Here is a 17,148-nt window from a genome sequence, read left to right on the forward strand (position 1 = left end):
TATTTCCAGAGACTTATTTGGGACAAATCTAAATTCTCTTATTAATAAAGAAATGTCCAAGTCACTGGTGCTGCCCTTTCTTTCAGCTTTGTATGACAGCTATAGTGGGCCATAGTTTAGAAGAGGGAGCAGTATCCTCCAACTTTGAATGTGAAAAACGAGACCCAGACTCAATTAGGAGGTTCTCTCAAGGTTTGAGAATATTTACTGAGGTATGTTTTTGGCAAATTCCCTCCCAGTCTATTCCTCAGTCAAAAATCATGGAGACTTCCTATGTCTTCTTTTGCCAGTTGTTAAATGAGCTAGACACCTATAAATGCTTACAGAAGGTTCAGGGGATAAATGACTCTCCACATACATCCCTGTGGATCTGTCGGCTGAAATATCGCCTTATAGGGAAAAAATGTCTGGTGCAAGAAAGTTTCCCATAAACCTTGTGTGTCCCAATTAGTTATTTGCTAGATGTTGGAATTTCAGTAAATGAGATTTTCTCTTTCTGCCTTCCTAGGAAAGCGCTAGTGGTGTTGTCAGATGTTTGACACTGTGTGTGTGTGTGTGTGTGTGTGTGTGTGTGTGCGTGCGCGTGCGCGCTGTTCTAGCTCTGCGCAGACAGCTGGCACAGCAGACCTTGAGCGAACCACCCAAGATCCATTAAGGTGCGAAGGCACCTGGCCAGGTTTATTGTCAACGAAGCACGATAATAGCACCTGGCAGACTCTGAGGATACTAAGACATGTATGCCTGTGAAAATGAGCTCAGTGAATGGCAGGATTTTCCATTCTCCCCTTGGCTGGACAAAGATACTCCCTCTGATACACCTTTATACCCTGATATGAACAAGTTGTATACTGCCTCTGACATTAATTACTGCCCCCTGAAATGTCTAGTTATCACCCATCACCTTGTACATATTGGTTCGATCAAACATCTCTATTACGTACTGTCATCCTGACCTTATCTTTTAGAAAGGCTCAGTGTGTTCCTGTTATCCTTGAGGAATGTTTTTGTACCATCCTTGATATTGGGATGTTCTGGTACAACTTGATATTGGGATGTGTTTACATGAGTACTCTGTGCTTAGCACTTCTTAGGAATGTGTATTTTTGCAATATCAGCCCTGTTCTTGACAGATTCTGTGAGCAGGTCCTGCCTCATACCAGGCCTCTGATACAAGAGCTTATGTCTCAGACTCTCTTCCTACTACATTCCCCCACTTTTTGTTTTTTTATGGGGAGGATGTTTATCCATTGTCCCGGAAAAGCATAATACATAGACTGAAGATGACCCAGCGGGCTAAAAATTATTTCGCCATGGTTATTTGCCTGACAAATTGGACAGGATAAAGTTTGGAATCCAGGGTTTTCTCCCTAATATCATGTCCTCTGAAGGGAAAAATGATCATACAGAGATGGTTTGAGGTATTTACCTCTTCCATACTGGGGAATTCTATAATGCTTTGAGCACCTCGAGAGGATGTTAGCAGTAAACTTGAGGGACTCCTGGGTAATAGTGTTCAGAGTAATGACCACCACAGTTACCCTGAATAGTTTCCTCCTCAGTGTAGTAGGAAGAGAGCTTGAGATACAAGCCTTTGTATTAGAGGCCTGGTATGAGACAGGACCTGCTTACAGAATTTGGCAGGAACAGGGCTCATATTGCAAAAATACACATTCCTAAGAAGTGGTAAGCACAGAGTACTTACGCAAACACATTTTGATATTAAGTGGTTCAAGCCTCTGTGCTAAGATATTCTAGTAGTAAGTTATACAGGGAAGGGGAAGTCTTCTCCCTTAATGTCATGTTTTCTGAAGGTAGTGACCTTACTCTACCCTCTAGTTAGTTCATTGGTGCCTTAGAGGAGTATGAACCTGGTTACCCTCGATTTTACAAACCTCTATTTGAGCTTCTCCACTCTGTATATTTGCAGTTCCTCACCCTGAGGGCAAGTTCTGGGAAGCAATCACCTCAGCCAGAAGAAGAGTTCTCTGTGCCTTTCTGAAGTTCTCTATATTTGGCCTTCCATGGGGACAGGGTTGTCCTCTGTTCTAGTTTTTGCCAAAAGTCCTGTCCTCTTCTCATTTAAACAAGACACCTCCATTCTGAATTTTTCAATTCTAAACAAAGGGAAACATTATGGATCCCTGAGTTAGGTCCCTAAAGGTATACTTGGTTAAGAAACCTTAAAGAGAATGGATCCCCTCTTTCGTTTGCTTCAAGGACTTAAGGTGCCTAGATGGTCAAATAAATCAGGTCTACTATAAAGTAGACATCCAAAGTTGCTGAGTTCCCTGTCCAAAGATACTTTACTCCACTAGATCCAAGGCCAACTTCTGCACTAGAGTGGGGATGTTAGGATGCCATCTGTTCCTTGCATTTTTTTCAGAATATTGCCATCTGAATGTGCAGTGGTCTGTGGGTGTAACCTTTGATCACAAAGTGCCTCAATCTGGGCTCCCCTGAGAAGTTCTCCCTCTGGTGGAGTAGCACATTGGGGTTAGATGTTTTCATTCTCTTCTTCTGCACTTCCCCCTTCTGTATTCACCTCTGGAGTCTTATTTTTTCCTTTGAAGTTTTCTCATAGGGTACTGCTACAAAGAACTCAGCATCCACACCATTGTGGCCTCAGCTACAGACAAGCAAATTATATTCCCAATTACTGTTTCATTTGCTCTCTGTAATTTGGTCAAGGCAACATTGACTCCTACACTACTAGGATTTCTATACTCTGACGACAAACTCGCCACCTTAGGTAGGGAGGTTGAGTAGACCAAGATTGTTTTCTATCAGAAGGAATTAAAACTGAGAAGCAGAAGACGGAGCCTTACAGAATGTGAAAATCCAGGACAGGTTGTCATAGATACATAGATTCATAGATACTAAGCTCAGAAGGGACCATTCTGATCATCTAGTCCGACCTCCTGCACAGCGCAGGCCACAGAATCTCACCCACTCACTCCTACGAAAAACCTCACCTATGTCTGAGCTATTGAAGTCCTCAAATTGTGGTTTAAAGACTTCAAGGAGCAGAGAAGCCTCCCTCAAGTGACCCATGCCCCATGCTACAGAGGAAGGCGAAAAACCTCCAGGGCCTCTCCAATCTGCCCTGGAGGAAAATTCCTTCCCGACCCCAAATATGGCAATCAGCTAAACCCTGAGCATATGGGCAAGATTCACCAGCCAGATACTACAGAAAATTCTTTCCTGGGTAACTCGGATCCCATCCATCTAATATCCCATCTCAGGGGATTAGTCCTATTTACCCTGAATATTTAAAGATCAATTACTTACCAAATCCCATTATCCTATCATACCATCTCCTCCATAAACTTGTCAAGTAGAATCTTAAAACCAGATAGATCTTTTGCCCCCACTGCTTCCCTTGGAAGGCTATTCCAAAACTTCACTCCTCTGATGGTTAAAAACCTTCATCTGATTTCAAGTCTAAACTTCCTGGTGGCCAGTTTATACCCATTTGTTCTTGTGTCCATATTGGTGCTGAGCTGAAATAATTCCTCTCCCTCTCCTGTATTTATCCCTCTGATATATTTATAGAGAGCAATCGTATCTCCCCTCAACCTTCTTTTCACCTTCTTTTCTTCTCATCCTGCCTGTCAGAGTGAGTGAGGAGGGAGCAACCCAATTTCTGCACTGTCTTGACTGAGCCACAGAAATAAAATTACCTAGTATGTGGGAACATAATGGATTTTTTTGGGCTTGGATAATTAAACAATTGAAGAAACAGTATGCCTAGTTGTTTACAGATAGACAGGCACACCTCAGTTTTGATCCTGGATTTTTTCCTATGATTTGTTGATTTGATGTAAGCCCTTTGCTAAGTCACTTATCCTAGTTTACAAATACAGAGGTTAATACTTGAATAAGAAGGGTGTTGAGGTTAATATATGGAAATACTTTGACACTATCTAGAATTTTAATTATTGATATCTATTAAGACTAATTTTGTGATATTTCAAATGGAAAATCAGTATCAAGTTTTTAAAGAACTGTTGATGATTGAGTGATATCACACTCAGGTTTACCACCTTTGGGAGAGTTTAATTGTGCATAGAAGGGCAAATCGTAATCCTAGTACCCACTGTAATTACCAGGAATTAAGCTGTGCATTGAGTAGCTGCATGTGGGGAGAGTCAGGGCAGAGGGTTCCTCAGGGTAAAGGGCAATTTACAGGAATGGGATGGCTTGCAGGTTCCAGAGCCGCCATCAACTGTATGTAAATATCCATGTATATGTATACTTGGATATTTGCATTCTAGGTGAAATCCTGCATCTTCCTCCATGACTGGAGAGGGCTTTTTCCAGCAAGGGGAGAAGCTTGGAGGAGATCAAATAACCCATCATGGTAGCCACAGCACCCCCATGATACAATTAAGTCCTCCTTCCCATTCCCATTCCCCAGCTCATTTTAGACTGTCATAATCTCTACAGAGAGTCTCTCTCCAGGCTGCAGAGATGCTGCGCCAACCATGTGGCTAGAGTAGTTTCCACAGCCCCTTGCATATGGATCACTATGGGGGAAGAACCAGAGAATCTGCATTGTGGTAGGTCCTCTGGCCCCACTGCACCAATTTGCTGGCTCACTATGTACTCTGCTCCTTGCATTGCCATTATGGAAGCTTCCACACAGCAGGTCTCTGCACCCTATGAAGTGTATGCATCCACTGCAAAGCCTCCCTGCAGCTTGTTTAGTGGAGCCACACTGTTTCCGCTGCCTGGAGACCCATTGTGACTGCAGAAGAAAGGGCAAGATTAGCCCCAGAGGCCAGGTTTCTAAGCATGTATGTAAGTAGATAGCCACTCAAAACTTGGACAGTTCTTGGCACTGTGGAACGTTGGCAACTTATCCTCCCCTGTAAATACTACTGAATCATCACATCCCTTCCCCCCACTACTCTTCAGAAGCCCATTTTAAGGGAATCCATTAGGCAGTGTGATGGTTCTTCCTGAACCCTCATGTCACTACTTCTGTGAATAAGGCAGTCTGGAACTCTGCAGTGCTATTTGATATAAATTGAGAGAGCAAATTGCAACGTATTATAACTTGGTGGTCATCTAAAAGCATAGAAGACAAATACGGATGACATGTTGGGCTTGTATATGTGCTTATAATTATGATTCTCTAATTATTTGATTCACCTAATTATGAACATTTTTATATTTATAAAATAAAATCATAGGGGTACATTTTGTATATTATTAATAAAATATTTTTAAAAACCTTCAAATCACATGGTTGCACATCAGCACCTTTAGTTTTCCTTTGGAGTACTTTTTTTTTTCTGATTGTATTAACTCCTCTTTTTCACAAAAAGGTGAAGTAAATTTTTTTTTTTTTAAAACAAAAAAAGGCAACATTATATTGGGGATTTTACACGTTAAAATCAGGCAATTCAAAGTTGTGGTTCCCATAGCAACTGTAACTGTGCCACATTTCATATACGTATTAAGGCATAAATGTTAATATCCCTCTACAGTAATGCAAAATTCACTTATGCTCGGAGGGGCGAAGACACTCGGCTGCTGTGTATACTATAATTTTCAGTTGTCTGTCTTCTGTTGTATTAGTTTCAAATAGAGCATGCTATTGCTATGTAATTTCTCCTTCAAGAGCATGTTTTCATGCAACGCAGCCTGGGTTAGGTCACTTTCCACAAGGGTCTGAAGACGGTCTAAGGCCATGTCTACGTTACTGGCTAAATCAGCATCACTGCAATTGATGCAGCAGTGTTGATTTAATCTGTCTGGTGAAGACGCACTAAGTCTACAGGAAAGTGCTCTCCTGACAATGTCAGTACTCTACCTCCCTGAGAGGTGGAAGCTGTCTATGGGAGAGCATCTCCCATCAACATAGTGCAATGTAGACACCACTGTAAGTCTATTTAAGTTAGTGTAGACCAGCCCTTAAATTTCAGGGGCTCCTCATGTGGTTAGACCTTCCCACTGATTCTATTCCAGGATGTTCTGCCTCCAAATAGCAACACAAGGCAGCCAGAGGACTCTTGTTTTGTCAGATTATCATCTTTTACCTTAACAAAATGTTCTTGAAATTGGGTTACTTCAGTGAGGACTCCTATTTTTATTATGTTCACCTTTTCTCCCTTATTTTTGTTCCCTTTTGTCTTCAGTCTGCACTACTAGGAAACATAGGCTATGTCTACACTACAGATCTTACAGTGGTACAGCTGTACCACTATAGCTGTGCCGCTGTAAGGTCTCCCATGTAGCCGTTCTTTCCCGGCAGGAGAGAGTTTTCCTGCCAGGATTATTAAACCATCCCCAATGAGCAGTGTTAGCTATGTCTGCAGGAGAGCCTCTCCCGCTGACATAGCGCTGTTCACATCTGTGCTTTTGTCAGTCAAACTTACATCAGTCAAGGGGTGTTTGTTTCACGCTCCTGAGCGACAAACGTTTTACTGACAAAAGTATTAGTGTAGACATAGCCTTAGTCTCCAGCTCCCAGGTTGAACTGCAAGGAGCGCATATGCTGCAGATTGTGAGGACAGACGAGAACAGTGAAGGACTGTAATGTCTTTTCCTGTCCTCCCTGTTGTCTTGTAGGCAAACTGCCAGATAGCTGAAGCCTGCCAGTTATTTTGTTTTTATGTGAACAATAGTTTGGGGGTGGGGGAGAAAGTGTTTTACAGCATACAGTAAACTGTTCATTTGGTTTGTTCTATCGGAATTCCTTTTCTCAGATAAATAAAAATTCTATCCTTCATTTGTCAATTGTTTCTTTTTAGCAGTGGGAAAAGGAATGCCAGGGAATATTTCAGTCAGAGAACTGAAATTATAGTTGTGCTGCGTGTAAGTAATGGAGAAGTTTTATATGAATGAAATTCTGATTAAAAGAAATATCCCACTGATGCACTTTTTAGCATGAACACAGTCTCTTAGAAAATGATCCATCAATAAAATAGATAGGGAAGTACAGTATGTGGAAATCTCATTTCTGCCTTCTTCCATCTCTCGCATTTCTCTGTTGCAATAAGCCACACATTTCTTGTGTTATCATTGAATCTTTAATGCTGATGCTTTGATAATACTGGCCTTCAGAATGATTTTTTCCTTCTGGCAAATCATTGTTACAGTGCTAGAGCACTGGAAATTAACTTTTTTATGGCATGGCAAAAGAGGAAGTAATACTCATACTCTTTATGGATTTGCTGTGGATGTCCTTGATGCTTTTGAAGGGCTTGTTAAGACTATTTATTATTTAACATGTTCCACAGTTTAAGTTTGATGAATGTATTACAATGTTATACTGTTAATGTCCACTGGGCCTTCAAGTAATAGATAGATTTTAAGTTAAAATTGCTTTTGTATCTGCTTCTCAGTAGCATATACTGTACATTTTTCACTGATACAGTAAGTAAAATGCTTGGATTTTTATTATCTAATGTGTGTTAGTCTTATGGCATAACTAAATTTGACACATAATCTATTGTTCTTTAAGTGACCATCCACATAGTTTCCACTCATATGCAGAGCAGGTCTCCATACATGCGAGATCTGATTCTTCTGGCTAGTAGCATCCATTTTAGTCGGATATTTTAAGAGAGCTGGGGAGGGTTAACTAGACCACCCTTTCCCCCCATACAGGAGTTCTAGCCATATGTCAGAAGCAAGATTCTGAGGGTTCGGGCTGACAAAGATCACTGTGGTGCAGTAGTATCAACCATTAAAAAGAGCACCAACAGTACCCACTAAATCTCTGCCCTATGTTCCTCTTAATACCAGCCTTTCAGTACTTGGCACTTTGGTATCAGTCACCTTGGAAATGTGTTCCTTGGTACCCAAAGCTTCTGAACCTAGTATTGTAATACACAGGGCAAATACAGTACAGTGTTGTTTAACTGGAACTAGTACTCTCCTCAAGAGGCTGAAGATGGTGATAGCTAATGAATGAGTTAGGCTCATCAATGCAGCAAACAAAGGAGATATGTCTGGTACTGCTATCATCCCCCCACCAATTACATGGGATACAACAGATCCAGGCACTCTATTCTAGTTTATACATATATTCTTATACTTCAACTATCACAATAGTATCTGAGAGCCTTCCGGTTGTACCTTAAGCAACATGACTAACATCTGTCGTGTATTTGTTCTCTCATCCTCTCCCCAGGAGGGTTTGATAAGATAGTTCCATCTTTGGAGGAGTGTGTACTCCTTTTTCCTCATTCTCATCAAGACACAGAAAGGAGTCATCTCCTACACAAAGGTAGGGATTCTAGAGAGGACTCCATTTTCAGAAAACAACATGGGGCTGATAGGGGCATCCCTCCTAGTATCCTCCTTTGTGTCCCCCATCCTGGTACCATCTACTCATGAGTCTTAGCTCTACTGGACAACCTGAGATATGCAGCCATAGTCATGCAAGCCTGCATTTTCTCCCCATTTTCAATTATTACAATCTCCTTTCAAGAGAGGGCAGTATAGACTAACCCAGCCAGTGCAGCCCATGATTTTAGAAAGGAAGATGGAGAAAAGTGAGGAGGAGCAACATCTGCTAGGAGAAGAATTACTTGTTCCCATTTTAATTCTTCATTCTCTCCCAGTGAGGCAATAAATCCCCAAATGTCTTCCTCAGTTGACAACTTCAAGTTTTTCCAGGATCTTATCAAGAGACTCTGGATATACTTGTAGAAGTTGTGTGTGAGAAATTGTACACAGCCCTGGATATCTTGCACCCTTTCTTCCCAGAAGGCTTACCGTGCCAATAAATGAGGGGTTGTTAGAGCTCGTAAAAGACTTGTGGCACATGCCAGCATTGATATCAACTACATCTAAGCAAGCTGATAGGAGGTACCAAATCTCTTCTATGGGATTTGGATGCTTTCTATTCCAGCCCAGTACCAGAAGCTCTTGTAGTAGCTGCTGATTGATAGTTCAAAGCAGCAGGGGCCTGCCAAATATACACCTAGGGAGAATGACCCAAAGAATCTCTACCTATTTGGATACAAAGTCTACTCTTCTGCCAGCCTCCAGATATGTGGCTGACTATCAAGCCTTCCTCTCTAACTATGACAGTCTGAATTAGGACAAACTGTCTTGGTTTGTGAACTAGCTACCACAGGAACATTGTTAGGAACTAAAAGTCATCATGACTGAGGGATAACTGATACTTCATACTTCCCTTCAGACTGTGCTGGACAGGTCCAATACAGAGGTTTGTACTGTAGCCACATCTGTAGCGATGAGAGAATCTTCCTAGCTTCAGTCCTTAGAGATTCTCAGGGAGGTCCAAACTACAACAGAGAACCTTCCCTTTGAGGGTAATTAACTTTTTAATTCTAAAACACTGTCAATTTGTTGAGGTCTTCTGGGCAACTCTGTATTCTTTGGGCCTGTACATTCCAGCCCCAAGAAGGAAACAAGTGAGACCACGTGCTTCCTTAAAACAGCATCCCTCTTCCCAGTACTATTATCAGCCTCAGAGGACTTTGGAGCCATCCAGGTTCCATCAACAGAGACCTTCCACCTCTTCCTCCATTGCTGCAGTCTTCATCTTCCATCAGACAGCAGTTTTGGTACCCGTGTGAAGAGCCTGACAGAAACGTTCGAGGATCCCTTCCCTTCCACCTCACCACCACCACCTTTGGCAACTACTCTTCTACTTTCAGGAAGCCAGGACTCAGCATTGTTACAGCTGACAGCCTGGATGGTGGCTAGCTGACATCCAATGGAAGAAGCTGTTCAGCTGAAGTTCAGAACTTCTGCTCAAAAAAATGGAAATTCTTGACTAAATTTGCTTATAAAGCTAAGTGAAAGGGGTTTTCTATTTGGGCATTCCAGCACAAGCTGTCTCCTTTGGCCACATCGATTTTCAGCAATATTGAACTGTTTACTAGCCCTAAAACCATCTGGACATTCTGTTAGTTCCATGAGGGTCCATCTAGCAGCAATATCTTCACATCACCCTTCTATCCAGGGCTACACTTTATTTTCTCACCTTAAAGTGGCTAGAATCCTTAAGGTCCCTATTCATGTTTTGCGTCTCTTGAGACCTCTATATAGTATTAACAGGGTTTATGGGTCCCTCCTTTCTGAGCCCTTTGCCACTTGTTGTTTAAACTACTTGTAAATGAAGACTGCCTTTTTAGTAGCCACTATGTCAGCTCAAAGAGTACAAGAGATTCAAACCTTCATGGCAGTTCCTTATACATTGTTTCATAAAGCTTGGGTTACTCTCAGGCCCTTTTTTCAAGTTTCTGCCCATGGTTGTTTGCGTTCCATATGAACCAATTTATTCTACTCCCAGTTTTCTTCCCCCCTCTTCTCAACTCCAGGGAAAGTTAAACTTCATATGCTTGTTACAATAAGCATTTTCTGCTGATTGATAGGTATTATTATTATGGTGTTTGTATTGCAGTAGTATTTGCAGCCTCAGTTAGTAATTGGGGCCTAGTCTACATTATAATAGTTGTTTTAAATTTTCCAGGGCAATAGTCACAGCTCTTGAAAGTTCTTTGAATAGTGTCCTTCAAAAGAGGCCATACTATATCTCTTCCTATTATGTAACTGTAGTTATTTAAAGGGACATTCCCTGTTTTTTTAAACATTGCTGAGGATAGTATTATGAAATAAACTGCATTGTTTGCAACGCATACGTTGGCGCATTGAGAATCTGAAAACTGAATTGCATGGTTTTTATAGTCCAAGCTGAGAGAAAAATACATAATGTAAACAATGAAAAGAATATTAGATAGCTAAAATTGCCTTATTAAAACTCAGAGGAGTTAATGGTAAAGTAGGCAAATAAATTTGTTTATGTATGACTTAATATTGGGCTTTGTTTACCATTTTTTAAAGTAAATGTTTACAATCAAGAACTTGTGAACATTTTTTACTCTCTAATATCATTACTCTTTCACCCTTCCTCTTATTGTTTGTTGCATCTTCTCTTAAACTAGATTGTAAATTCTAAAAGTCAAGGAATGTATCATCTTGCATGTTTGTACAAGGCCTCCTACAATAGTCTTAACAGGATCCCTGGGCATTGCCGCAGAACATGTAACTAATAATTTGATATTTCCTTCTAAAATAGTCTCCACAGGGCAGTGGGAAAATGTAGATAAAAAGTTACGTTGTTTAGAGAAAACAACACTATTACTGGGCTAATTTACAGGGGTACAATAGACACAGCTACTGAAACAGGTTAAGGGAAAAATATATTCAAAGCCAATATTGAAATAAAATAAAGGAATAAAATAAATTTAATTGAGCTAGAACGGTGTTAATCTTATTTATCATTAAATAATCAAATTCATGGTCCATTCTGGTCAATTTCACAGCCAAAGGATTTGAAAATTGGTCAATTTCATGTTTTCAGATGTATACATTTGAAATTTCTCGGGTTGTAATCGTGGAGGTCTTGACCCCAAAAGGAGTTGCGGGGTGTGTGTTGCAAACCTGTTGTAGGGGGGTTGCGGGATTGCCATCCTCATGTTTGTGCTGTCTTCAGAGCTGGGCTCTGAATGCAGCAGCCACGGAGTTACAGGAGGTTCTGGGAGGTGGAGGTGGATCTGATCACCCCCATGCTGCTGGGAGCGCCCCAGCTAGATGAATTATGCTGACATTCAATTAATGACATTTGAAACCATTTGACCTTTTTTTTTCTTTTTTCCCCCACTTGCTTTTGTTAACTTAAAGCAGTGGTTTTCAAGTTTGAGGCTACCAGTTGAGATCACTATCTTAGAAAACTGCCTTAAATGGTCATATCTACCAATCAGAGAGTGACTATGATTTGCTATTGTAAAGTGTCAATCAAAAAATTCTGTTAAGTTCTTGACCTTCTTTTTATTTTTACTGAAACAAGCTGCTAATTGCATCTGGGACGGGGGCAGTTCCCTGTACAATGACCCCCCTCGCCCCCTCCCATGTGCACGGCTGTGAAGCAATGGGGACAGGAAGCGAGTGGCGAGGAGGGGGTGTGGAGCTATCTGTAGCCGGGAGAGGTATCCAAGAGCAGCTGTGCAGGGAAAGAGGAAGTGTGCTTCCAGCAACATGGGGGAGATTGAACCCACCTCCATCTCCAGAAGCCTCCTCGGGTTGCAGGAACCTCCGGGATTGCTCCCCAGCCCTGGAGCTTCCTGCAGGAAGGGGAGGTACATAGAGGTGGATCTGATCTCCCCCTGAGAGCAGCTGTGCAGCAAAAGGACAAGTCCTGTCCCTCCCAAGCCCAGCTGGGACTAGGAGCCAGGAGCTCCAGGCTGAGACACTCCCAGCAGCACAGGGAGATTGGATTTCGCAGGCTTATTTCATGGTCCGGGACACGTTTTTCATGGCTGTTATATTGGTAGAGCCCTATTTATTGTCCTTGTAATTTATTATTTTAGTCTAATGGTATTAATCTGTACAGCCACATCTGCAGTTTGACATGCTGTAGTCTTTTGGCCATTTTGATTAGGTGTCTAGTCCTTCAGTGCCCTAACCAGAGGAGTCTTTGCTTCTGCTCTCAGTGAAGGATACTCCCAGACTGATTCCTTTCTTATTCAATGCAAAATACTTTATAGATCTGCTTCTTAAGTTTTTTGTATAAAGTATAGCAAGCATAAAGTTCCATGAAACCCATCCATTCAACTTCATATTATTTGCCTACCAAGTTCAGTGTAAGGAAGTTGTTAATTTCTTAATATATGGTGTAATGTGTATTCTGCTGTCACATATCCTTTCCATTTTTTCTAAACGATGATGTAAAACTTGATGCAAAACAATCTGTAGGTGGTCCAGAAATGTCAATCATATTTTTGCATAATTGTCTACTTTTGGGAACATACCTTTCTCCACAGTCACTGTTTATATTGACAGTAATGTCTGTGTTTTAATTTGATATAGTCTCATCAATATCATAATCCTGAATTCTGCTAGGAGTAAAAATAACAATTGATTATGGCCATATTTTCTGTAAGATGTAGCCTACACATTCACATGTCTACACATATAGCAGTTATTAGAAAATCAGTTATTAAATGTGAGGGGAAAAAAATTAAAATGTTTATACAGCATGATTTTGTTATATGCTTTCTTCCAACTTCCATCATCTTCCAGGATTATCTAATTTGGACCTTAATCCTAGAAACACATTTGTGTATGCACAGCTTTACTCAGATGAGTAAATTCACACATGTTTATAAATACTGATAAGTTCCAGGGCCATATATTGTAAGCTCTGGATAGATCAGTGACCATGTTATTTTGTGGCTGTCAAGCACAATTTACACCTCTACTTCTATAGAAATAAATATCGCTCATTCTAAAAAAAAAAAAAAACCCGATACCTACTATAATCTCTTTTCTTCATGTGAAGAATGTAGTCGATATTTTGAATAAATATGGCATTGTAAGTTTGAAAATTAGAGAAGTCCTTTCGGAATATTGCTTTCTTTGACCTTGGCTTGTCCAATGACCTATACAGTATGTTTCTTCTTCTCTAGGAGTCCCAGGCTGGTTTTGTGTTCCTTCTCAGAAACCAGTTGTAGGAAGTAACTTGAAGCATTATCAAATATTTAATTACCCCGAGTAGTTCAAATTAATGTATTTGATAGCTCTCATGTTGAGTAGCCCAAAACTTTGGTAGCTAGATGTAGGATAACTATTAAATTCCCATTCCTAATACTATAGTGCTAGTGAGTGTTGGACTAAAATTGTGAAAATGCTTGCACAACTGTATTCCATTACACTGATTAAGGGTATGTCTACAGTACCCGCTTGATTGGCGGGCAGCGATCGATCCAGCGGGGATCGATTTATTGTGTCTAGCCTAGATGTGGTAAATCTACCCCCAAGCGCTCTCCCATCTGTATTCCATCTCCATGAGAGGTGCAGGTGGAGTCAATGGGGGAGCGGCAGCAGTCAACTCACCAGAAGACACCACATCTAAGTACACCACATCTAAGTACATAGACTTCAGCTACATTATTCACGTAGCTGAATTGCGTAACTTAAATCAATCTCCTCCCTCCCCCTCCCCACCCCAAGGAGTAGACCAGGGCTCAGATGCCATTATGGAAGTCTTAAAACTGTATTTAAAATGTTCAGTTCTTAATTATATTGATATAATGTACTTTTCAAATTAGAAAAGTCCTTTTGGAATTTTGTGGATCTGAGATATTGTATTTCAAAGATTGGCTTTCAACACTGAATATTTTTTTTAAGCAATGACATTTTAAGTGATTTGATTTATATACATATTTTACAATTATTAAATTCCTGTTTTAATAGAGGTTTCCACTTAAAAACTTGAATCTATTGTCTTTTTAAGATGGTCCTCCTGAAGCACCTGTTACAAATGGAAGCACCACTACTGTAACAACACTGAACGATGACTTGGATATCTTTGGCCCAATGATCTCTAATCCTTTGCCAGCAGCTTCTGTACCTCCTGCTCAGGTAAACTTTAGAAAGGTGTAATTGCATGTTGTTTTCTTCTTTCTTGAATTTCGTTTGTGAAAAATGTCAGACCAAATTTTAGACTGAAATCATCTGTCTTTTATTAAGTACAGATATAGCGTTAGGACAAGCTTTTCCACACTGTCTTACTAACATCTTAGACCTAGAGAGATCAACAATACACAGTAAAAGAGATTAGTTTTTCTCTATGCCCATTCAGTCTTTGGCCTCTCTGAGATTGCCAAGGAAGGTGTGGGTTGTCCCAGTTCTTGTGGACTTCTTGTACTAAGAACTAGACAAAGAACGACATCCGATGACATGTAGACAACTAAGCTGTCACCAGATGTCAACAACTTGTGATCACAGAGCAGTCATGGATTTTATCTGGTGAACTAGATGTGAAAAGCAGTATCATTCACCAATCTGCTGACTATTTACCCAGTTTTGGAAGGGAAAGAATGGACACGACTCTAATGGGTTTTTTTCTTACTATTTAACTGTAGTCTGTTGTTACTGGTTGAGGATGTTTTGATTTTTAATATGGCTTTATAGATTCATTTGAAACATACTTTTAATGAATTTCTTTTTTATAAATGCATAATTTTCAGTAAAATACTTCTTTAAATGGATGGATCTTTGACTTTGGGGGCTAATTACATTAGCTAGCAGCAGGAGAAGGCTGTTATCGCAGAGTGGGAATGAACTGCTGGATCTGGGAGGGAACCAAGCCTGGCCCAACTCTTGACTGCACCCCTCTCCTGCGCCAAAATAAGGAGGAGTCCCATGTGGGAATCCCAGGTTGTGTGGAGGCAATGGGATACCAAGGCCATATGCTGAGCTTGGGTGGGGGGGAGGAGGGTAGCAGTTATGGAGAGAGCCTGACTCAATTTCTCCTCCCTGCCCCCCTGGAAGATGAGTGGGCTTCTGCCCCACATGGTGCCCTTCAGAGAATGGGATGCTGGGGTCTGTGTCTCCTGCTATTCTGACAGTAGCATGGGCTCGGTTCTTTAAAATGTTCAGTAATTTTGACATGTAGCAAAAATTTTCCTGAGGAAAATAAGTGAGAGAAGGGAAATGGTGATTTTTAGCATGTCCCAACTCAGCTAAATCTCAAAGGAATGGAACAAAGAAAAGGAGGTTCCCTGCTGAATATCGGAAGCCTGCTGCAAACAATGGAAGTGTTCATATTTCTCAAAGAAAAGGTGGTGGAATACTATAAGGGAGAGTGTTGGGCAACCTAAATAGAGGGTAGCTACTAGCTCCACATATAATATTGCTTTCTTTGATCTTTGCTTGTCCAACGACCTATACAGTATGTTTCTTCTTCTCTAGAAGTCCCAGGCTGGTTTTGTGTTTCTTCTCAGAAACCAGTTATAGGAAGTAGCAGGATTCAGTCCCCCATGTGTAAAAAGTCCTTGAAAATAGTCGAAGTCTTTTTTTTTTTTTTTCTGCAAATTGGCTCCTGAGCCTAACTGGCTTTATGCTTTTTAAATTTGCAGAAAAAATTCTTCCTGGGCTTGAGTGAGGGATTTGATCATCCAAGGTAATCCCTGTCCCCCCAATCCATGATGCTGTAAGATGTAAGGCGGGAGAGGTGTCACAAGAAGACGACCAGAAAGTGCTCTGCATGTGCAGCCCTCCTTGAAGGGACAATCTGCCTGCATTGCTGGGTCCCTGGCAGAAGGAGCAGAGCCCAGACAACTGAGGATGGGCCGGGTCCCTCTCCAGTCATCCTTGGTAAACTGATATCATAGTTCGTGCCTGGCACGGGCTGTGCCAAGTTTGTTGAGCAGGCAACAGGAGACCCTTTGTTCCATACCTAGCAAGTCCTGTTTCTGAAGGAAGAGGCTGCAGAGAGTGCCAAGGAACAGGGGGAAAGTAGCATTAGCACTACTTTCTCCTGCAACGCTTCACGTGGAGTGGCTCCAGCACCTACCATGAGCGGCTACTTAAACACTGCTGACCCAGACTTTACCTTCCTAGTTTGGGGTAAGCTATTTTGCCATGGGAACACTGGACGTATGTTCTCCTACAGGGATCTAGCCAGTATGAGTGGTCACAGAGATCATATGTGGTTCTGTCAAGAATTCTGTCTGCTTGTGCTTACTGCTAGCAGTGGCCCTGTAGAGACTCCTAGAGCTCCTTTTATTTCCTCAGCAACCAACGATCTCTTTACAGCCTCCCTGCATTCAAGAAAGGGAGACATCCTCTTAAATGTTCTATGTCCTATTTCTCCAAATCATTACAGAAGAGATTTGCTATTTGATGATTAAAAAGTACATAAGGAGAATCATTTAAGCCAAATTTAACCGATTTCCTGAGTTTTAACTTTTCTAAGCATAGCAGCACTAACAGGTCTTATAAATGTGACAAAAATTCCAAAGTTTGATTCAAACAATTATTTTGACTTAACTTTCAGTAAGGAGAGATTGGATTTTCTGGGAGTAAGTGATTTAGTTCAAGTAAATGATTTAGCACATTATCATTATCTTTAAATTTAACAGAGAAAGACACCCAAAAAAGTGCAAGCCAGAGAAATCCAAAAGCAAGAGCAAGAAGATAGGCTCTTTGTAGCATTTCTCTCCCTCTAATTCTTTATTGTCAAAGAAGGGGAATTTTCCCAATACAGCGATGAGAAGAGGAGACAGCAACTCATGACAGACTATTATTGCTCATTTATTTAAAGGAATGTCAAAGTCACATAATCTGTGGGTATACAACAAGCTGTAGTGGGAGATC

General features: G+C 40.9%; 1 protein-coding gene across 2 annotated transcripts in view; it reads left to right on the top strand.

Moving 5' to 3' along the window:
- The window catches only part of SMAP1 (small ArfGAP 1), a 225,809-nt gene that overhangs the window by 188,161 nt on the left and 20,500 nt on the right, over positions 1 to 17,148 (top strand). For both annotated transcript variants that reach the window (XM_038397189.2, XM_038397191.2), the window contains one exon: positions 14,282 to 14,409. In XM_038397189.2, the coding sequence (XP_038253117.1) occupies positions 14,282 to 14,409 (128 nt within the window). The remainder of the gene's footprint in view (positions 1 to 14,281; positions 14,410 to 17,148) is intronic.

The sequence above is a fragment of the Dermochelys coriacea genome, chromosome 3, assembly GCF_009764565.3.
Source record: "Dermochelys coriacea isolate rDerCor1 chromosome 3, rDerCor1.pri.v4, whole genome shotgun sequence".
Lineage (NCBI taxonomy): Eukaryota > Metazoa > Chordata > Testudines > Dermochelyidae > Dermochelys > Dermochelys coriacea.